The 21,406-nt window shown below is 45.6% G+C and overlaps 4 protein-coding genes across 5 annotated transcripts; all 4 read left to right on the forward strand.

Moving 5' to 3' along the window:
• Positions 1–1,987: 1,987 nt before the first annotated feature.
• LOC100821223 lies at positions 1,988–14,358 on the forward strand. Its single transcript, XM_024461404.1, has 18 exons — positions 1,988–2,764; positions 3,360–3,504; positions 3,702–3,772; positions 4,825–4,886; positions 4,989–5,426; positions 5,504–5,596; positions 5,674–10,724; positions 10,895–10,992; positions 11,866–11,947; positions 12,194–12,273; positions 12,411–12,495; positions 12,837–12,996; positions 13,077–13,356; positions 13,443–13,542; positions 13,649–13,810; positions 13,880–13,886; positions 14,188–14,264; positions 14,337–14,358. Exons 12-18 carry the CDS (start codon positions 12,838–12,840, stop codon positions 14,356–14,358), a joined length of 807 nt encoding a protein of 268 aa, XP_024317172.1. The 5' UTR covers positions 1,988–2,764; positions 3,360–3,504; positions 3,702–3,772; positions 4,825–4,886; positions 4,989–5,426; positions 5,504–5,596; positions 5,674–10,724; positions 10,895–10,992; positions 11,866–11,947; positions 12,194–12,273; positions 12,411–12,495; position 12,837.
• On the forward strand, positions 4,817–8,376 carry LOC112271662. The gene is made up of 4 exons (XM_024461402.1): positions 4,817–4,886; positions 5,504–5,596; positions 5,674–6,591; positions 6,677–8,376. The coding sequence occupies exons 1-4, from the start codon at positions 4,817–4,819 to the stop codon at positions 8,374–8,376; spliced, it is 2,781 nt and encodes a 926-aa protein (XP_024317170.1).
• Positions 8,772–10,079, forward strand: LOC112271663 (ATP-dependent DNA helicase PIF1-like). The gene has a single exon (XM_024461403.1). The coding sequence runs from the start codon at positions 8,772–8,774 to the stop codon at positions 10,077–10,079; it is 1,308 nt and encodes a 435-aa protein (XP_024317171.1).
• Positions 14,359–17,259: 2,901 nt separating the features above from the next.
• Positions 17,260–19,849, forward strand: LOC100821524 (L10-interacting MYB domain-containing protein). 2 transcript variants are annotated; one of them, XM_014900222.2, is made up of 4 exons: positions 17,260–17,579; positions 18,363–18,482; positions 18,789–19,086; positions 19,172–19,849. In XM_014900222.2, exons 3-4 carry the CDS (start codon positions 18,790–18,792, stop codon positions 19,559–19,561), a joined length of 687 nt encoding a protein of 228 aa, XP_014755708.1. In that variant the 5' UTR covers positions 17,260–17,579; positions 18,363–18,482; position 18,789; the 3' UTR covers positions 19,562–19,849. The 2 variants fall into 2 exon arrangements, with proteins under 2 accessions (XP_014755708.1, XP_010234721.1); XM_010236419.3 differs by having other exon boundaries at positions 18,368–18,482.
• Positions 19,850–21,406: the final 1,557 nt, after the last annotated feature.

Below are 21,406 nucleotides of genomic sequence, written 5' to 3' on the forward strand. Positions count from 1 at the left end.
TAGTCGAACGAGCGGATCCTGGGGTAAGTTCCTTTCGGAGGACTTAGCTTTCCAAGATCGATCTGTTCCAGGTAGAAAACCTGCTCAGGTGAAAATGAAATTGTCAGGACATAATACCCGCGCACCGTGAGAACGAACAAATGAAATTATCATGCAAAATAAGGATGAACCTGCAGAAGAAGGTGACACCCCCCGAGGTTGACGTTGCTGTATCCGTTAGACATGTCTGACTTTATCTTCCGTGTTGCGACAGCGATGTGTTTGAGCACATACTCGGACCAATTATAATTTGTGATGCATGACGGGTCGTTTAGAGCGCCAAGGAAGTCTAAGCTCACGTAATCGTTCTTGGAGGACGGTGCGAGCAAATGACCAACCACGTACACGACGAATGCTATCTTCAAGCAGCTTTGGTCGATTCGTGGAGAGTTCGGGGTCAATATCTTCAACAGATGCAGCTCCGCAGCCTTTAGGCTATGGATCCCAGGGACGTGGAGTTTTGAATCGTTAGGTATAAAACATCATCAGGGAGAAGCGAAATCACAGGGATGGTAGCCTTCCCGTGAACTATCAGAGAGTGCGCATATGAAATCGCGAGTGCGTACTAAGTGATGTGGGAAGCCTGAGAAGAGAATGTAAAAACATGTCGTCATGCGAAGCTTGAGACGCCGTCTTAGGTTTGGGATGTCCGGCGATGTGGGAAGGAGACGTCAAATTTGTGTGTTCGCTGTGAGTGTGTTAACCAGGAAATCGGCAGCACACCGTGTCGGGTGAAAAATATAGATGCTCCAGGTGGTAGGTGGGAGCTTTAATGTAGTATGCGGAGGTTGGTGCGAGGGAGGAGGTGGTTAGCACGGCATTTATTGCAGCCCCTAGCTGTGTATGATGGCATGGTCGTGTATACCATCTAGTGCGGTGATGCTCGATGCCTCTCTATGTGTTAATTAATGGAACTTTGCTATAACTATTTTGTCGATATAATTGAGAATGGAGGACATAGCTTAAACAGAACGTGTTCCTGGGAATGAAAATGTTGATACAACTTTATTACAGATAGAACTGCCAAATAAGGAATATAGTGCATAAGGGGGGTCACTGCTTCGCGGCCATGATTGCGATGGAAACAACCAAGTTGAGGACGGCGAGAATTAGAGTGGTGAGCATCATGTATGACTGCTGCGGGATGCCGGCTCTCACACCATGCGGCCGGTCGTTTGCTGGCGTGTTAGCGGGCGGTGACGAGTGATGCTGCGCTTGATCTAATCCGGCGACGGACATCTTGTTGAGTATGGACCTGTACTGATCTTGCCACTTGAAGTAGCCGCAGTTACCGTCGGCCTGGCGTTGCGAGTGCAAGAAAAATGAAGGGGTTTCGCTGATATGTGCGAAATGTGTTACTATAGAAGAGCTATGGAAGAAATGAATCGCGTAAATACCTCCTCCACTGGGCATTTGTAGAAACGGTGCCCCCTAAGCGGTCCTTTGGACTTCTTGATATACGTCTCGAGCAGAGCCTGGCCACACCTCGGGCAGTTGATTAAGGGCAAGATGGAGGTATCAGGCGTTTGGTTGGTGTTGAGGGAGGAGGTAGACATGGCCTCTGCTCCTTAGGAATAGCATTGTGGCTGCCGTCCTCTGTTGTGTGCTTGGAGTGGGTGTATATAAAGAACCGAACGTGGAGAAAGGTATGACAATTAAGTGGGTGAACGGTCGACACACCTGTTGCCTTAAAATTTGGTCTAACAGTGGGGACACACATATATGTTAATTGCTAGTGTGGCGTGGATGTCGGAAAGACTGATTTTATTTTTCCGCGCAACAAGCTTGGTTGTAGTGACCCCACCAGTCTCTCACGTGTGGGACCTGCCACCGTCGGTCTCCCCAATCAACTCTCCCCGATTCTCCGATTGCCATCTATATGTTTCTCTCCCGTGTCTCCCTGCGCTGACCGATAGGAATTCGAATCCAAATCCCCATCTCGCCCCTCCCCTGCGTGGTCGCCGGCCGCCGCCAGCACCTCGTCCCTCCCCTGCGCCCTAGCCCGCCGCCCCCAACACCTCGCCCATCCCCTGCGTGGTCGCCGGCCGCCCCCACACCGCGCCTCCTCTCCGCCCTAGCCGCGCACCAGCACCTCGCCCCGGCGTGCCCTAGCCGGCCGCCCCCAGCACCTCGCCCATCCCCTGCGTGGTCGCCGGCCGCCCCCACACCACGCCTCCCCTCCGCCCTAGCGGCGCACCAGCACCTCGCCCCGGCGTATTCGCCGGCCTCCCCACACTGCGCCTCCCCTGCACCCTAGCCGGCCGGCCCCAGCACCTCGCCCATCCCCTGCGTATTAGCCGGCCGCCCCCAGCGTGGTCGCCGGCCGCCCCCACACCGCGCCTCCCCTCCGCCCTAGCCGCGCACCAGCACCTCGCCCCGGCGTATTCGCCGGCCTCCCCACACCGCGCCTCCCCTCCACCCTAGCCGCGGACGAGCACCTCGCCCCTTCGCCGGCCTCCCCTCACAGCGCCTCCCCTCTGCCCTAGCCAACCCAGCACACTCTGCCCCCTCCTCTCACGCAGCTGGTCCGCCACAGATCCTCCAGGCGACCTTCGTTGCAGTCGACGGCCAAGAAGAAGTGCGAGAAGCGAGGGGAGAAAGGAGGCCGCCGGGGCCGGCGAGTTGCCGTGCAGTGGGTGTGGACGGGTCAGGCTGGGGCTATTGAGTCTGCCGCCGCCGCCCACGCCCATTGAAATCTCCTCCACCGCGGGCACACAACTTACAGGTTTAGTACTGCCTAATTTGAGTTCCGAGTCACGGTTCACTGAAATTTCTAATTTTAGGATTTGTTGGATGCATAGCCTGGAAGTCCTTGGTGCACTTCGTCTAATAGGGTATGAAAATGTGCTGGCATTTTAGGAATACCACCATTCATGATGTTGTTTTGTTGAATTGGTATGAAATATCATAAATTGTATCGGCCCAAAGGTGAAGGGAGCGCCGCTGCTGATTGACATCTTAAGATAAGAAGTAACAATCACTTATCATGCAGCTAGCCTGTCAAGCACAATGGTAGAAGTAATTTTTTTACCATGGTTAAATGTTGTAACTATGCTGTTGCCTGTTGAATAATCTCCTCCATTGCCTTGGTTCATTTTCTCAACAACTTAATTATGTATGCCACATGAAAACTTCCTCGGTGAAAACAGAGAAGAGATATTTGTTTGCAGCTCTTGTGAATTGAACTCAGCTTGTGTCATTGACTCTACATATGTTACGCTGTGACCATATTCAGTGTCATTTAGTTTCAGTGGCATTCTAATGTAACCGGCTTAGCACTCATGTTAATGCTCTAATATCCTCCTGAAAAATTGTTGCAGAGAGCTGTACACAAATAATATTCAGGTCACTATCCCAGCTGAGCTTCGGAGTCTCAAGAGCCTTATTATCTTGGACTTCTATAACAGCAATATATGCAGGGACAATACCAATAGAACTCAGCAAGCTGAGATCCTTAGTTTTCCTGTGAGTACTTTTCTGTTATTTCTATTGTAACAATGTAAGCATATAACAGCCCTCTCATTTTTTGCACCATGTTCTGTTTATTGGAAGCGTCTCACAATTGATTCTTCAAGTAGTTTTTGACATTTTATTGCTCACCTTATTGGATAGTTTCTATTGGTGAAGATCTGATATCTTATTGACTGCCCTAATATTGCTAGCGTCGCCACCAGTCAAGTCTCCTCCACTGCCTGCTCCAGTGAGCAATCCCTCTCCACCACTGCCTGCTCTGGTGAGCTCTCCACCTCCACCGGTAAAATTACATCTTATGGGAATTCTGAATTAACATAGAGTGGAAATAAACATATTTTATGTATGCTGGTTGAATGTGCAAGCAAAGATACTATTCTCATACCACATGTCTACATACATACATAACACATAGGTATTGTATATGGATGAATGTACTCTCCCCAATGGCTGGCTAAACTAATGCAAATTGATTTGCTTATTTTACATAATCAATCAAAGGCTGGTGTCTGCATGTACTGATGCGCCCGCATTACATATGCTAAATGCCAAACTTGTCATAATGTTAAATAGATTAGGTACATAGGCCATTGGTTCTAGAGTAGTTGTCAGTACAAACTAAAGCCAATCATCGACTTGGTCAATCTGAAGTTAATTAAGTAATTAGTACTACTGAAAAAACGTCAAGAGTATAGGGGAAATGGTAAGTCAACTGTGTCAAAGCTCTTTGTAGGTCGTCTATCCATGTTGTGATACAGGACCTGAATCAATATGATGCACACACACAGAAATAGATTCATAAATTGGAAGCAAGCATGTGATCTTCCTTTGTTTTGGGAATCTGGTGGTGTCTGCCTTCTTCAGTTCAGATCAGATGCTATATGTGATTAATTCTTTTGTGCCATGCTTAATTTAATTTAATGGGTTCAGTCTCAGTCTGTGCACCAGCAAGTTTGTTTGCTCCTAACATAATCATTTAATGTGTTGAGAAAACATTATGGATCAGCTTGAGAATTTAGTGCGAATAGATTAAGCAAAAAAATTCATGAACAAAGAACACCTAATGAGGAATAATATTTAGAAGAACTTGTTAGATTATTTTTTTACTTATCCAGTGCACACCAAGGTCAGTACAGGCAAGTCTGTTCTGTCAATAGCATTTTTTGAACCTAGGATTGTTATTCAATTTCAGATATCACTTCAGTGGTGTTACAATTACTGGATGATAGCTGTTGGTTTTGTGTTTCCTATTTTTGCAACTTTATGGTTCCATGAACAAAATCATGGACTAACTCCCTTTTGCGACATGGCTAGGGTTACAAAAGTCTTATCTTTCACATCGGTAAACATGTTCGAGAAAGGAGAAAGCTCAAAAGGTACTAATCTCTAGATGGATATATTTCTTATGGCATGCTTACTTTATTATGTGTACAAAGTTTCATCTTTTGTTGACCCAATTTTTGATGGGATTATTTTAGGACGAAAGTGTCCTCGTGGTTCTGGTCGCTCTGCTGGCCTCACACCAGAACAAAAAAGACAAGCAAGGCGGGAACGTGATAAAAAGCGCCGTCAAAGTTTGACACCCGAGGCTAGGGAAGAGATAAATGCTCGCAGAAGAGCGCACACGGAAAGTTTAACACTTGAAGAGAGGCAGGCTGCTAATGCCTGCCGAAGGGTGGCTCGGAAAAACTTGCCAATTGAGGAGAGACAAGAGGCCAATGCTCGCCGTAGGGTTGCTAGGAAAAACATATCACCCGAGGCAAGGCAGGCACTACTAGATCATCGTAAGGCAAGCTATGCAGCTAGGCGAGACACTCCGTGCACGGAGTCCATCACAATGCGATGCCCCGAGCCATGTGCTCTACAAGTAGACCACCCATCATCGAGCACACCAACATTCAGAGTTAGAAATGATGGTAAGGTTTCCAACCTGTTCACCATTTTTTGTCCGAAATATAATGTTTCATCCTTTACTTTCTCATCCACATGCTAGATGATATGGAATCCCTCCTCAACGGTATCAGAGGTATGGACACCATCCATGAGGATGACATGGATGAGGAGTATTACATCTTCAGTGGTGAAGGTAATTTTGACATTGTTTGTTCAATCCATTTTATATATAGTGCGATGTGGTAACACACTCATTATAAATGCGTACAGGTGGAAATGTTAGCGAGGACGTCAACTTTAATGAAGAAGTCGATGACTTTGTAGAAGGCTCCAATGCCCCGGATCCTTATGATATCGTTTACTCAAACATACCTAAAAATACACATTCCCTAAAACCTGTTGCAAGCTGCAAACACTGTGGTGCAAAAAGGTTTCAGTATGAGTCAAAGGGTTTCTGTTGTCGGTTGGGGAAAATCAAGTTGGCAAATGTAGCACCCATCCCAGAACTTATGAGGCTCTGGTCGAGTGAAGATTCTGATGCAAGGCATTTTCGGGAGAGCATTAGATTCTTCAATGGTCACTTTTCTTTCACAACCCTTGGTGTCAGCCTTGATAATAACTACACCAACATGAGGTCAGGGGTGTACACGTTTCGGGCTCATGGCCAGATGTACCACAATGTGCATTCATTTGGTCCAAGGGATTTCGGACCGGACCATTTGCAGTTGTACTTCTATGATGACGACCCCACCTTGCAACATCGCTTTCGGCATTCTCCTAGCCTTGACCAAGAGGTCATTACAAAGTTGGTCAACATCCTTAGGGACAACCCATACTCCCAAATTTTTAGGAGCCTAGGCCAAACCGAGGACCTTGCGGAGTATAGAATATCCTTGAACACTGACCAAAGGTTGGACCAACGAAGGTACAATGTACCGCTATCGTCAGAGGTGGCTGCTGTCTGGGTCGAGGGCAATGACCTTGTTAGGAAGTTCAAACGAAGTGTTATCTTGTACGGAAATGACAACACGAAGTATGGTATACAACCATATTACGGTTGCTATGACCCCCTATCGTACCCCCTCTTCTTCCCGAGGGGAGAGCTTGGTTGGCATCCTCAGATCCCAAAGGTTGGTGTCTCCTTAGATGAGGTGCTCCAGTCTAATGAAAATGAAGACAACGACCCAGGTTAACCATTTGGTGTACTTATGTGTAGTTTCTTTTTTTTCTCCATATTGAATGTCCACCTAATTTTGTGCTACCCACTTTATAGAAATGAATAGCCGCCTATGCGTCTCTGTTAGGGACTACTACTGCTATAGGTTACAGACATGTCCTGGGATATTCAACCCCATATTGCATGGCCAGCGTCTATTCCAACAGTTCGCTGTTGACATGTATATCAAGGTGGAGGGCACAAGGCTGGACTGGATCAGGAATCACCAAAAAGAGATACGCGCTGACCTATATAAAGGCGTCATGGATAGCATCACTACCGGAGAGAGTCGTGCAAATGCGGTGGGCAAGAGGACGGTACTGCCTGGATCATTCCAAGGGAGCTGTAGGGATATGAAGCGGAGGCACATGGATGCCATGGCATTAGTCCAAAAGTATGGAAAGCCAGATATCCTCCTTACAATAACCTGCAATCCCAACTGGGAAGAGATAGTTTGTGCACTAGAACCTGGCCAAACCCCACAAGACCGCCCTGATCTCATTGTTAGAGTATTCAAAGCTAAGTTGGAGGACCTAAAGAAGCAGCTATTCAAGAAGCACATCCTCGGCAAGGTAATTGCGTATGTGTATGTAATTGAGTTCCAAAAGAGAGGCCTCCCACATGCTCACTTCCTGTTGATCATGGAGTCCGGATACAAGCTCACAACTCCAGAGCAATATGATCGCCTCATCTTAGCTGAGCTTCCAGACAAGCATAAGTATCCGGAGCTATATGCGATGGTAATAAAGCATATGATGCACGGGCCTTGCGGGGTCTTAAACCCCAAGAACGTGTGCATGCAGGATGGATGTTGCAAGAATCGGTACCCACGTCCATTTAACACGACTACCGTCCAAGGAAAGGACTTGTACCCCATTTACCGGAGACGTGACGACCATCGTCGAGCACAAGTTCGAGGGAAAATTCTAGATAACAGGTGGGTTGTGCCATATAACCCTTACCTCCTGAGGATGTACAATTGTCATATCAATGTTGAGGTGTGCTCTAGCATAAAGGCCGTTAAGTACCTTTACAAGTACATATACAAGGGCCACGATCGGACTTCGGTCTCTCTTGATGAGCCTGATAGTAATGGCGAAATTGATGAGATCAAGAGATACTTAGATGCGAGGTGGGTTACACCACCAGAGGCACTATGGAGGATTTATGGCTTCCACCTTAGTGAAAACTTCCCATCTGTGAAGCAATTGCAACTTCATCTCCCAGACATGCACATGATCTCGTTTAACGCGGACCATGATCTGAATGACGTCGTCACTCGTGAGGGTGCATCCAAGACAATGCTCACAGAGTATTTTGAGGCTAACAGGACAATTACGGAGGCTCGAGGAATTCTATACAAGGATTTCCCAGAAAAGTTTGTATGGCACGCGACCCTGAAAATATGGAAAACGAGGACGAAACAGTTCCAGGTTGGTAGAATCGTGTCGGCTCATCCTGCTGAGGGAGAACGGTACTACATGAGGGTGTTGTTAAACCATGTGACCGGATCGACATCGTTCGAAGACCTGAGGACGGTGGATGGTGTCCTTTGCCCAAGCTTCCGAGAAGCTGCTGAAAGAAGGGGTCTCGTTGAGGCTGACAACACCCTTAACGAATGTCTTACAGAGGCTGAGCTATTCCAGATGCCATCCTCGTTGCGTAGGCTCTTTGCAACTATCTTGGTGTTTTGCGAGGCTAGCGATGTGCGCGGGCTCTGGGATAAGCACCTAGGTGCAATGTCAGAGGACTATTGACGGATCCACACATGCCCACACATAGTGGAGCAGAAGGTGTTGCTAGACATCAGGAACATGCTGCAATCGATGGGAAAAGACATAACGTTGTTCCCTTTGCCCAACATTGATGAGTCGCATGACACTATCGGTGGCGAGGGTAGAGAGATCATTGAGGAGTCCTCAATCGAGGTAGACATTGAGCACGCTTCTCTAGCATCCTCCCTTAACCTCGAGCAAAAATCCGCCTACGATGAGATATTATCCGCCATCGATAGTGGCAATGGAGGTGTCTTCTTTGTAGATGGCCCGGGAGGCACTGGGAAGACTTTTTTATATAAAGCATTACTTGCGAAGGTTCGTAGCGAGGGCAAGATGGCCGTGGCAACTGCGACATCGGGAGTGCAGCATCTATCATGCCTGGAGGCAGGACCGCACACTCAAGGTTTAAGATCCCGCTCAACATTGACGAAGGCGCAACATGTAGCTTTACGAAGCAGAGTGGGACGGCCAAGCTCCTTCGCATGGCATCTCTCATAATATGGGACGAGGCCTCCATGACAAAGCGCCAGGCAGTTGAGGCACTCGACAATAGCATGCGGGATATAATGGGCCGACATGACCTGCCATTTGGGGGGAAGGCCGTTGTGTTTGGCGGGGACTTTAGGCAGGTCCTCCCAGTTGTCCGGAAGGGGACAAGGCCCCAGATTACCGACGCGACTTTGCGCATGTCATACCTATGGGAAAGCATGCGACAACTCAAGCTCATTCGTAACATGAGGGCACATAACGATGAGTGGTTTGCAGATTTCTTGCTATGTGTCGGGAATGGCACCGAGGAGACAGACGAGGACAGCAACATTTGCCTGCCTCAAGAAATTTGTGTGCCGTGTACTGGGAAGGACGCTGACCTTGACAAGCTAATTGAACATGTCTTTCCTTGTCTAGATGAGAACCTGACCGACCCGAATTACATCACATCTCGAGCAATTCTATTGACCAAGAATGAAAATATCGACACGATAAACTTGAGGATGATAGAGCGTTTCCAAGGTCAAGAGATGGTATATCACAGCTTCGATCGGGCGGAGGATGATCCCCACAACTACTACCCCTCTGAATTTCTCAACTCACTCACTCCAAATGGGCTTCCTCCACATGTTCTAAAGCTGAAGATTAACTGTCCAGTTATACTTCTGCGGAACATCGACCCTGCTAATGGACTATGCAACGGAACAAGGTTGGTTGTTCGGGGGTTTCAAAAAAACGCTATCGATGCTGAGATTGTGCTAGGACAACATACTGGAAAGAGGGTGTTCCTCCCTCGTATACCCTTGTGCCCCTCCGATGATGAGATGTTCCCTTTTCGGTTTAAGAGGAAGCAATTTCCAATAAGGCTAAGTTTTGCTATGACAATCAACAAGGCACAAGGGCAGACCATTCCTAATGTTGGTGTTTACCTGCCTGATCCTGTTTTCTCCCACGGCCAGTTGTACGTCGCACTGTCTAGAGCCACCGCTAGAAGAAATATAAAGATATTAGCCATCTCTAATTGCGACAGGGATGTCCGATCCAAATCTAGAAAGTCTAGAGGAACAAAAACTCGAAAGATCCTAGACACCGCTGGAAATGGCAAAAAGGGCAACGATTTGCTGTCCAAGTCAGCCAAGTCTCAAGGGACAATTACGCGAAACATAGTGTACAGGGAAGTTCTCACAACATAGACATTTGAGCGAATTCTAAAAAGGTTACCATGTAGAAGGCCACAAGCAGTTGTACATACTTTTTACTCATATATGTACAAGGGAGCTCGATTTTGATGTACATTCTCCGTAATGTGTCATGTTCTTAACGACCTTTTTTTTTATCCTATTAATTGGGAGCTTTCTCATTCCCTGGCTCAATAATCTCTTTATGGCAGTAATGATCGAATGTGCTATTATATTTCTATGTGCTTTCAGATTTTGTAGTGTTTTGGTGGAATGAGAGATATGTACATAACAAAAGCATAATAGAGATACATGAACTGAACAAAAGTGACAAAAACATGTTATGCTAGCCTTTAAATTTTGTTGTGTACTTTGCTATCTTTAGAAGATTTAGAAGACACATGAACTGAACTTTACCTTGCAGTTATTTTCTCCTCTCTCATCTCTAGAGAAGCTTGTTCATTCAACTCATCTTGTAAGTTCCAGACCGTCATTTTCTAAAAGTAGAGCATGGTATCTGTTTCACAGGAGCATTCATGAGGGACACCAAAATGTGCTAGAGGTCATCGAACTCTGTACTTCCAATTAAGGAGGTCCTCTGTTTTGGACTGCGGTTGATATTCGAGGAGGAGCTATGTCCATTCACTTGTATATGCGAAAGTGAGTTTGGCTCTTTCTATTTTTGGTCCGATCAAACTATCATTTGATAATTCATGTCCTGCTGACTTGTTTTGAGTTGTCCAATTATTTTTCCTATGACACGTTGCAATTCTTTTGTCAATTTTAATTTGCATTGTAAAATACATTGAGTTGATTTCTAATAAATACAGAGAATGCATCTGACTTTGAGAATTACATATTCCTGGCTGTTGGAAGAATGGGGTCAAGTAGTGTGATTGCCTTCGAGTTGAGTTTGTACATGAGGCAGGTAAGAAAAGCCACCTTATGGATCTGCTATATGCACAAAGAGAGCGTGCAGATCATGGAAACGTAATAATTTTGCCTTGCCTGCTATTAGTTCTTTTATTCAATCAATTTCTCTAATGTTTTTGTTGTTAGTTTATCTTAATTAAGATCAATGTCGTATTGTGTACTGTATTAGATTACAAATGCTTGTGCAGTTGCACAGTTGCAGTGCCATTATACAAGCAAAAAATGCACTATCACATTGCTGGATCTGAACCTAGATGTTGGTAACACAGTGTACTTGAATGCATAGCTATGTTTCCTGTTTCAATAATAAATAAATAAATGCCTACAGCTATGGTACAGTATGACATGTCTCAGTCACTTCCTCTCTCTTTCATGGTCTTTCATTCACCCCTTCCCTAGGCATGCAATCGATTATAGCTTTTAGCAGGCCTCTGGTTATCTACCTACAACCCCCTCCTCTGTTCTGCTAATTTTAGTCCTACTATTTCTTAGATAGCGTGTAGTCTTTGTGGTGCTACTAGCCAAAAACACATTGGCATAAACCAAAAACACAACATTCTTATTTTGGTATTAGTGTCTTTACCTATTCTGCAAAAAAGTTGGTACAAAAATAAAAAGTTTGGCGTGTATATAGATGTTGCTGACACAATGTACTTGAATGCCTATAGCTATGTTTCCCATTTGAAAAAAGAAAGAGTCCCTACAGGCTATAGCTATGTTACAGTCTGGTTTGACATGGTATTGCATTGCCCTTTCTTTTGTTTTACCATTTCCCCATGTTTGCAATCGATTAGCTTTATGTAGGCCCAAGTTCCCAACCCAAATAGAATATTTTATAACCCTTCTTACAATTGTTTTTAAACTTCAGTACAGTGAAAGTGACTTCGATGGAACCAAAATATCAAATCTCTCTCTCTCTCTCCCCCCTCCCCTGATGTTATATAATCCAAGTAAGTCCCTCTCTCTCTCTCTCTTCTCTCTCTCTCTCCTGAGCCAGTTCTAAATCTAAATAGATCCCCTCAGTCTCTCCCCAGCCCCTCTCTCTCTCTTCAGTGTCCAATCGAAGATCTGGTTCCTGCTCTGGCTCCCCTCCCCAATCTGCCTCCCCCTTATCTGTCTCTCCATGGGAACTGTCAACAACTTCGACCTGTCAATGTATGTGCTCCCTTCCCCAATATGTTGTTCTCTCCTTGCAGGGGTAGAGCACCAATCACTCAGGATGAATCGACCTAGCTAGGCAGTAGTCTGCGGATGGGAAAGGAGCTCCTGCTAGCTGGTAAGTCTATCTTAACCATATCTTTTGCTTCTGCTCAGTCTACATCTTCTCTCCCTGAACCATGCCATTAGCACGCTCCAATCTTCACATTCACACTTCTATATAAATGGTGCTAACCTCTGCCTTCCTTTCCTCAGGAGCACTTTCCTCCTCAGGTGCACAAGCACCACCGAAGTAGAGTGTCTCTCTCCATTGCACTGCAGCACCATCACCAAATAACAGGTCGTCTCCTCTCACCTTTTCTGTAGCATCGGCATATTCATTCCTGATTTGTAGCAGTATAACAATGAATTACATTTCATAGATGCATGCTATTATCTGAAAACTTCATTGTCTATTAGATGATTCTTATCTTTTTCAAATGTGATCTCTTGAAGAGCTCTGCATAGTATAACTCATGGTGTTTGTAGTCAGGTTTAATTTTACCATGTGATGCATGAAATTTTTCCATGGAAAGTTACCTGCTAAACTTTTATGTGTTTTATTATCTTCTTGTCCTTCCCATGCTTGGTATTGCCTGTTCATATATGGACTCAGCATTTTCATTGCTTGTGTTTTTTTAGCATGAAGCGCCAAAGAGTTTGTGCACCACATATCCCAACTCTGAAGGATGTCCATCACGGCACCAGATGGAGTTTATGTCTCCGAGTATACCACAAGTTTCATGTTGAGAGAATTGGACATGGTAGGAAGAGGGTCAACTTTGTTCTGTTGGATGCAGAGGTAATGTGTGCACATATTTCCACTTATGAGTTGTATATTTATAAATCATGCAGTATGTAAGTTTTTTTTCGTTCCGATAGGGCACAAAGATGGCTGCCACCATATATGATGACCAAGTTGATCGTTTAGATCCATTGCTTAAAGAAGGCATAGCCTATTATGTGTCGATGATGTCTGTTGAACCAATTTCAAGTACGCAACGACGAATGTTTGCTGATAATCCTTATGAATGTCATTTCACTTCCGTCACTCAAGTGTTTGAGATGAGAAACATGGGTGAAGGGACAATCCCTTTCTTTCCTCCCTTCCTTCCATGTGATCGGATTTTCCCATCCACTCTTTATAATGACATCTATGTCGGTAAGTTGTGTACTTTACTACTGATTTAGTGTATTTGTAAGAAACAAAAATGTTCTTAGACCTCTTTTCTGTCTATCCCATGTTAGATGTCATTGGAATGGTTTTGTATGTAAGCTCAGTGGCCTTTGCGGATGGCATCTATAATAGGCGAATCCCATTTAGGAATCTTCTTCTGATGGATGACAAGTATGTGTGCTTAGTTGTTTATATTTGTATTCATGAATCTTGAATTGTTCCATAATTAATATAGAATTATTCTATGTCTTGGCTGAACTATTTTGTGCATCTACAGGTTTAATTTTGTGAACGTATGTGTGAAGGACAAAATGGAAAGTGGCCACACTCGTGCTTGGGCAAGAAGTGCTGAGGAGTGTACAATTGTTATTGTTACCATGCTGAGAGTAAAGCATGCTGGTAAGTACGATATGTTAGTGGTTGTTTGCAGCTTCAGTTCGTAAGGATAGATTGATAGCTTATCACCATAAATCTTTGAACATTATTTACCCAGGAATTGTCCTTTCAGATGCAATGTATGTTAGCGAGATACTAGCACCACCTAGAAAAATATTTAAATTCATAAAGCAGTGCCAATAAAATAAGGGTGGCGTTCTGTATCAAAACTAATTATTTCACTAAAGAAACTGAGTCAAATGTTGGCATGGTACATTGAGATTAATGCTAGAGGATAGATTCAAAATTCACCACAATTAGAACATGCACAGGTCTGAAAGTAGATTGAATGGCCGTGGATTTGGCTGGGTACAAATTAAATGTATGTACCATATAACTAATGGATTTCTCTAATATGTGATTGTTGTTACTTAACTTGAGCAATGTCTGCATACTACTACCTTCAGTAGGGTGCACTTTGGTCCAGATGTTGATGTTGCACGTCAGATGAAAAAGAGGTGATGACTTGTGATGCTTACTCTTATTTGGATATTGTTAAAATATCTTGACTAAATTTGTGTATTTTGTAGGATCAACAATGACCTTAGTTGATCTACTTTAAGTCAGCACAAACAGTGGAAGGAGCCTTTTGTAGTCACCTTTTGAGCCAAGGATGCTAGAAGAAGTAAGAAGTTGAAGCCTTAGGAGACAAACACAAAACACACCAGCTGTGTGTGCATCGATGAAAATGAACCTTTTGCAACCACCTTTCAATGTTTACATATGTTTATTTTGTTATTATGGCCTCTTAGCACTACTTGTGGCCTAAATCATGTTATGGTGGATTGGAAAATGCCGTCGCTGTTATGGATGAAAATGTCGTAATTCTACTTTATCACAAGTTATGTTATTTTGTGATCTAAATAGCTGTGTTCCTTGTGAGTAAGGATAAGAATCTTTTGAAACTTTTCGTTGTGAGTCTAATTGCAAATGGACATGAGCTTTATTTTAAGAGTCTGTTTATTACTTTTTGTTGCTTTGTGTTAGATAGCTCACCAGGGATTAAATAAATAAAGTAAATAGTTTTGGTAACAATCAAATATGAGAATAGGTGTTATGATTTTTTAGCAATGCAAGGTGGTTCCGTGGCAGCGCACGGGCACCTTACTAGTAATAATAAAAAGCCCGATTTTACAATTTAAGTTCAATAGCTAATCCTCGTCGCCAGAAGAGAATACAATCAGAACTTGGTCCGTCGGTGGACGTGCGCGTGCTGTATCCCGCGGCGTTGGGTTGTCGCGTTTGTGGTGAGACCCAGGGGTGCTGAGTGTTGCAGCGAGGTCGTCCTCGATCCTGACTGCGCGAAGCCGGTTGCGCGCGTCCGCTGCCCGACGCTCAGCTTCCTGTGTGATTTTCTGGGCATCGTCTAGCGCGATATTTGCAAGTTCCACCTTCCTCCTAGCTTCCTCCTCTAGCATACGAGCATCGGCAGCTTCCATCTTGGCTGCGAGGGAGTGGTTCGTTGCCTGTTCGAGGCATTGGGCATACGTGGTGCCCATCTTGAGTAACGGAAAACGAAGATGGTTAATGAGATGACGATAGTAGTTCGAGGAATACGAATGTACCGGTGTACCTCTAGCTGCATGGGGGCGACGAAACCCGTGTGGAAGTCGGAGGACAAGCCTTGGAGCTCGTTCTCTATGAAGTAGCCGTCGTCGTCTGAAGGTTCGTCCTCTTTTGGCCAGAGGACAGGATCAGAAGAGAACGATGAAGGTGCTTGTGTAGAGTTAGCGGCAGTTGCCGGGCCAGATGATGGTACGGAGGCAGATGTACCGCCGGTGGAGTATGTGCCAGAGCAGTTGAGCCACCAGGGCATCTTTTGCCATGACTTCGCTTCTTGGGTGGCATTGGAAGGAGGGCGTTGAGCGGCGCGTGCGTGTGTGTGTGATAGTTGCTACGAGGAAGGTTAATACATTGGCAGCGATGGAGGGTGGTAGGTTATTTCAAAGATGTTGGAGTTGAATGGAATTCGTGCTGAAAGCGTTCTGACAAACAGGTTTGTACTTGTGAGAGGGCAATAAATTCGGTCCCCCGGAATGTACTTTCGGGCAGCACAACAAAATCCAGGGCGCGGGCACATCTGGGTGAATTGATGGCCAGGTTGAGCTATTTATGTCCCTGGGTCCGCCCCCATGGTTAATGCAGGCTATCTCAATAAATTCATGTTGCTTTGTTGGGTAGAGAACGGTCGGATGGCCCATGAGATCTCCGTTAATGAACGTCGCGGACAGGGTGAAGCCACACATCTGGCGCATGTGCTGCTTTGTTGGGCAGGCTACGTTCGGATGGCCCATGAGATATTTACGCTAAAATGTACCAGATCAATTGCGCAACAAATGGCCCATGAGATCTTTGCGGTATCAATGGCCCATGAGATCTTTACGTGAAAATGTCCCATGGCCCATGAGATCTTTGCGCTAACAATATTCGCATGTTTTGTTGGCCCAAATAACGCAACACCGTGTGCCATGGGACATGGGATGGCCCAAGAGCCCTGTTATTAACATGTGCTACGATCGCACATTTGTTGGGCTAGGAAAACGCAAAACCCCATCTCCCATGCTGTCGCGGGCTTCGTCAACGGTCGAACGGCCCATGAAAAACGCCATCTCATGAACCAGATCGTAGCACATGTGTCAGGCAAGAGGCCTACCTCGATCGACCCTTCGTGGGCCAAGTGACCGTTGCTGGCCCCATTATTACCGATGGGGTGTTAGCCCCCCCCCCCTCATGTGCAGCGACAAACTGGGCCAAATTACCGTTCAATACATCGTGAATACGGGCTGGGACGGATTGAATACATTCGCATGGGGTCCCGGAACTCGGATCTTCACGCGTTGGGAGCGATGGTGATTCCGCGTTGCCAGGAGCTCGAGACCTAATCGGCATTTTCGTGGATCAATAGGTCACTGAGATATCAAGTAAGAACTCTAGGGGGTTTAAACTTTGATTGGCAATTTAAATACCACACCCGAAAACAGCTTTTCAGTAAATTCATATGCATCATTTCCACCCAGACAAATTACAGAACATATGCATCAATCTTGGTGACACACAAATGCTACCGATGCAAATCTGGTCAAATGTCAATCCACCGAGTAGAAGCTAGTAAACCGAAAATGAAATAAACAAGCCGAGCCAAATTTTTGACTTGAACTAAGAATGGAACCGCAGGAAAATGGATCCACCCAAAATTGTAGTCGTGAACCCAAATCAAGGACAGATCTGGAGGCAGAACTTAGGGTCCGTTCGGTATCACTCCAGCTCTCAGATCCGCAGCCAGAGCAGCCGGAGCGGAGCCGAACGTTTCAAAATCTCGGATCTAGAAAACCAGAGCGGAGCGGGCTGCAGGCAGTTTTGGCGGAGTGGCAAAATCCCGGATTCATAGAGCAGATCGGTCAGAAAATTACATTGATTTGCCACCGCACCGACACTTTACGCCCGAACCGGTACGCTGCATTTTCAGAAAATTTACATTGCATTGCCACCGTCTCCTTTCCCGTCCATCCCCATGGCGATACCCTAGCCGCCACCCTCCTCTGCCGTGGCCTCCGCCCCTCTCCGCCGCCTCCGCCCCGCCGCCGTCTCCTCCGCACCTCTCCGCCCTCTCCTCCATCGGAGCGGCCGCCCCAACTCCATCCCTTACAGCGCCAAGGTCGTTGCCGTCGTCGGCTTCATCCCTCTCGAGGTCGCTGCCGCCGTCGCCTCCACGAACAGCAGCAACTCCTGTGGTCGCCACCAAGGTGAAGGTCCTCTCCGCCGTCGCCCCCAAGGTGAAGCTCACTTGTGCCTTCTTTGATTCTCTGTTGGCTGCACCTTGTGCGTGAGAGAGAGGAAGGAAAGGGAGAGAGCTGCTGCTGCTGCAGTTAGAAATAGTGTTTTGCCGTAAAGAGCCTTAGGCCAATATCTTCTATATATATCAACAGATACATTGTACATATGGCAAGTACATGGTTAGCTACAATTACGCACACAATCAGGCGTCAATCCTAACCAAATTAATCTACCGATTTGTTTCTTTAACAGCTGCTACGTGGTTCTTGTTCCATAGTATTTCTTTCATAGCATTTCTTTCAGAGCAATGCTCTTTTCATATGCAAATATCTCGGATCATTTTCTTTCATAGCAGGTGTTGCCTTGGATTACAGGGTTTTTGTTAACCTTGAAGGTCCTTTGATAATTATATCAGGTCCAGGTTGCTTAGAAAAAAGAATGATCCGAGACAAAGAAGTAAATGATTTGATAGTTTTGTCTAGGAGTCTATTTACAAGCATCTAACTCATTCAGTCTGACAAAAATGACTTGCAACAGTTTCTTTCATGTGAACAAGCTCACTGAAGAATCTGCACATATGAACATCCTGATACATACAGTACAGTAAAAACGACTGAAACAAAATTATTGTCGTGCTCATGCCAACAATACTGAATAGTTTGCTGATGCATAGCACTTAATGAACTAGAAGTACTACTTGCACAAGTTAATTTCAAAAGCTGTGTTTTACTTCAGACCGATTTAATTTCTCCCTCCTTGTTTGTTGTTAATTTTAATTCCAGAACAGTCTACAAGTTCAGCACCAGTGGCGCCGACGGGTATAGCCTAGAACTTGAGCACCAGCGGCTGTGGTGGCTACCCTTCCTCGCCGGCTCTTTCTCCAACCCCCTGAACCACGCAAGGTAACCCCACCCCAACCTTCAAGCAGATGTTGAATATCAAATGATGTCCATATTGTTTCTATTTTCAGTTCACTACTGTTTTAAGCATGGGTTCAATTCTCTTTTAGTTGTGCATATGAAAATTCCTAAATGCAAGCTGTGGATATTGGATACTGTTTCCTGTACTGTCTTGCTTCAATGATACCATGGTATTATTTTGTATACTATTTCTCTTCGGATCTGTGAAGTGTGAAAAGCTAGTATGAAAAATGCACCAAGTTGATACATATTTGGTAATTGCTTTATAAATTTCTTCTACATGTGAAGTATGGCTGCCGAATGGAGTGATGAAAACACTAGGATTGTTACCGACTTGTTTACCGATCAAGTGCGTGCTGGCAATAGGCCAAACACCCACTTGACACCGAATGCTTATGAGGAGGTGGCCAAGGAATTCAAAAGAAGGACATGTGTGGATTTGAAGCATACCCAGTTGAAGAACAAATGGGACAAGTTAAAGATTGATTACAACAACTTCAAGAGATTGAAACAGCGGGAGACTGGAGGTGGGTGGGAAAGTGGGACAGTCACACACGATGGTGAATGGTGGAAACATGCCAAGAAAGTGAGGTCTCATTCTTTTGTTTTGCAATCATAAAAGGAACACATATCACATAATGTTAATTGTTCGTATCATGTTTGTATTACAGGACATTAAAGGCTATGGAAAGTTCAGGAAGCAAGGCCTTCGCAATGAGGAGAATTTGCGCGTCATGTTTGAAGACATTACTAGTGATGGTACTGATCATTGGAATCCTGCATCAGGCCTTCCACCCCCTTCAAGTGCAGTAGTAGCTAATATCCTCAATGTTGATGCCATCCAAGATGTTGATTTGGATGAGATAGAAGAGGTGTCACCTGCTAGCTCAAAGTCAGGTAAGAGGCTTGGTAGGTTCATTAATGACAAGGACAGAAAGCCTAAGACAGCCCAAGTTATGCAGGAACAGATTACAAAGATAGGTAACATTGCTGAGAGGTCTCAAGCATCATTTGAGTCATTCATGAAAGATGATGATGCCGCTCAGTCTCTATTGTTATGAATGCCGTCCTTGCTTGTGGGGCAACAGAAGGTACCGATGAGCATTTCATTGCCACTGAGTTGTTCGTCAAGAGAGATCAAAGGGAGATGTTTCTCCATATGAGAGAAGCTTCTAGATTTGAGTGGCTCAGTAGGAAGTACCGAATCAAGTATGGGCACTAGTAGCTGTTGTGTATTGTCTGAATAATTATGTGTACTGTAGTTTAATTTTGAACAATGTTTATCTATTTGACTTGTAATAACGATTTCAACTATATTTATTTGTGCTAACTATTTTTGTTGATGTCCATTGCTGCCTATGTGTGTTCATTGGTGCTTACGTGTGATGCCTGTTGCTGCTAAATTTTTTTGTGTGATGTCTAATTATTTGTGCTAACTATTATATTATGCATCAATTGGACAACCTGATTCTATGCATGATACAAGTGTCTTATATCATGCATTGGAGAAGGACAAGGACACCTTCCCTCATCCTCCGAAAGTCAAGTACTATCTTGTAGATGCTGGCTATCCAAATCGACCCGGCTATCTAGCCCCATACAAAGGAGAGAGGTACCATGTTCCTGACTTCCACAGAGGTGCGGCACCGAATACTCGTAAGGAGAAGTTCAACAAGTTTCACTCTTCAAAACGCAATGCCATAGAGAGGGCTTTCGGAGTGTTGAAGAATAAATGGCAAATTCTTTTATAAAATACCTCTTTTGTATAGTTGTATGTATTTCGCTAGTGAACGAGAACGTACGAACGATTGTATTGTTTTGGGGTATCGATCAAATAGATGATGGAAAGATGGGCTGCAGCAGCCAACACATGTAGGCCCATAATTGGATGAAAACCAATGCTGAAAGAAAGAAGGTATAGGTGCAGAAACAGGCCAGCCCATGAAAAAGAATAGCAGGCCGGCCCAAGACAGAAGACGGAACCAGAGCCTGGTCGAACGCTATGCTCGATTCCCGGATCGGTCGGCAGAGTCGGGAACCGGGAGCCGGATCGCAGATTTGTGGATCGAGGGAGCTAGGAGTGTTACCGAACGGACCCTTACTGTTCCTTGATTTACAAAGATGGAAGAAAAATGAGGAAGCAGAACTGGGCGACGGAGGCACCAGCTCCTCATCCGCCGCCGACCGGTCCTCCAATGCGGCAGCGACATGATCTTCCAGGAGGAGGGCCACGGTCGCGGGATCTACGGCCGGTTGGGGCTGGGCATCCGCTGGCAACCAGATCCGCGAGGAGGAGGGCCGTCGCGACCGCATCCGTGCGGGGATGGCCGCTGCTGACCGGATCCGTGAGGAGGAAGGTCGCCGTCGACTGGATACGTGAGGAGGGAGGGCCGCCGGCCCTCGGCGCTGGATCGGTCGTTGTTTGGGGCGTCGCAGCCTCACGGGGGACTGGGTCGAGGGCTGGATATTTTTATCGGCTGAGGGTGGGGCCGGGATCAGGATGATCACACGGTGCTATAGGACCTGTACCATGGCGAGTATGTTTGAAATGGCCCAGGACCTACCTCCAAATGGACCAGTACACCCCACTGTGCTATACCGTATTCTGGACCAAAGTCGAATCCCGATGGCCCAAACGAACGGCAAGGATAAAGTCCAGCCTGGATACCGGGACCTAAAATTCCATGTCCACCAAAAAGCTGCGATCTGTGACGAAGTTGTGACTTTGACAATGTCCATATTGGTGGACTTGTATTTAGGAAAAATTGAGTGTATGTGTTGGCGAACTCGTCGGCTAACAAGGACACAGGGAACACGATTTACCCAGGTTCAGGGCCCTCGATGAGGTAATACCCCTACGTCCTGCTTGTCCGATCTTGTATTGCCGCGGAGGCTAGATGCACAGA

Source organism: Brachypodium distachyon, chromosome 3, assembly GCF_000005505.3.
Source record: "Brachypodium distachyon strain Bd21 chromosome 3, Brachypodium_distachyon_v3.0, whole genome shotgun sequence".
In the NCBI taxonomy this organism is placed as follows: domain Eukaryota; kingdom Viridiplantae; phylum Streptophyta; class Magnoliopsida; order Poales; family Poaceae; genus Brachypodium; species Brachypodium distachyon.

Coding starts and splice junctions, on each gene's coding strand:
- LOC100821524 (XM_014900222.2), top strand. CDS start 18,790: ATGGCTGCCGAATGGAGTGATGAAAACACTAGGATTGTTACCGACTTG. Junction 19,087..19,171: donor GGTGGAAACATGCCAAGAAA/GTGAGGTCTCAT, acceptor TTTGTATTACAG/GACATTAAAGGCTATGGAAA.
- LOC112271663 (XM_024461403.1), top strand. CDS start 8,772: ATGCCTGGAGGCAGGACCGCACACTCAAGGTTTAAGATCCCGCTCAAC.
- LOC112271662 (XM_024461402.1), top strand. CDS start 4,817: ATGGCTAGGGTTACAAAAGTCTTATCTTTCACATCGGTAAACATGTTC. Junction 5,597..5,673: donor TTACATCTTCAGTGGTGAAG/GTAATTTTGACA, acceptor AAATGCGTACAG/GTGGAAATGTTAGCGAGGAC. Junction 6,592..6,676: donor AAATGAAGACAACGACCCAG/GTTAACCATTTG, acceptor CCCACTTTATAG/AAATGAATAGCCGCCTATGC.
- LOC100821223 (XM_024461404.1), top strand. CDS start 12,838: ATGAAGCGCCAAAGAGTTTGTGCACCACATATCCCAACTCTGAAGGAT. Junction 13,357..13,442: donor TTATAATGACATCTATGTCG/GTAAGTTGTGTA, acceptor ATCCCATGTTAG/ATGTCATTGGAATGGTTTTG. Junction 13,543..13,648: donor CTTCTTCTGATGGATGACAA/GTATGTGTGCTT, acceptor GTGCATCTACAG/GTTTAATTTTGTGAACGTAT.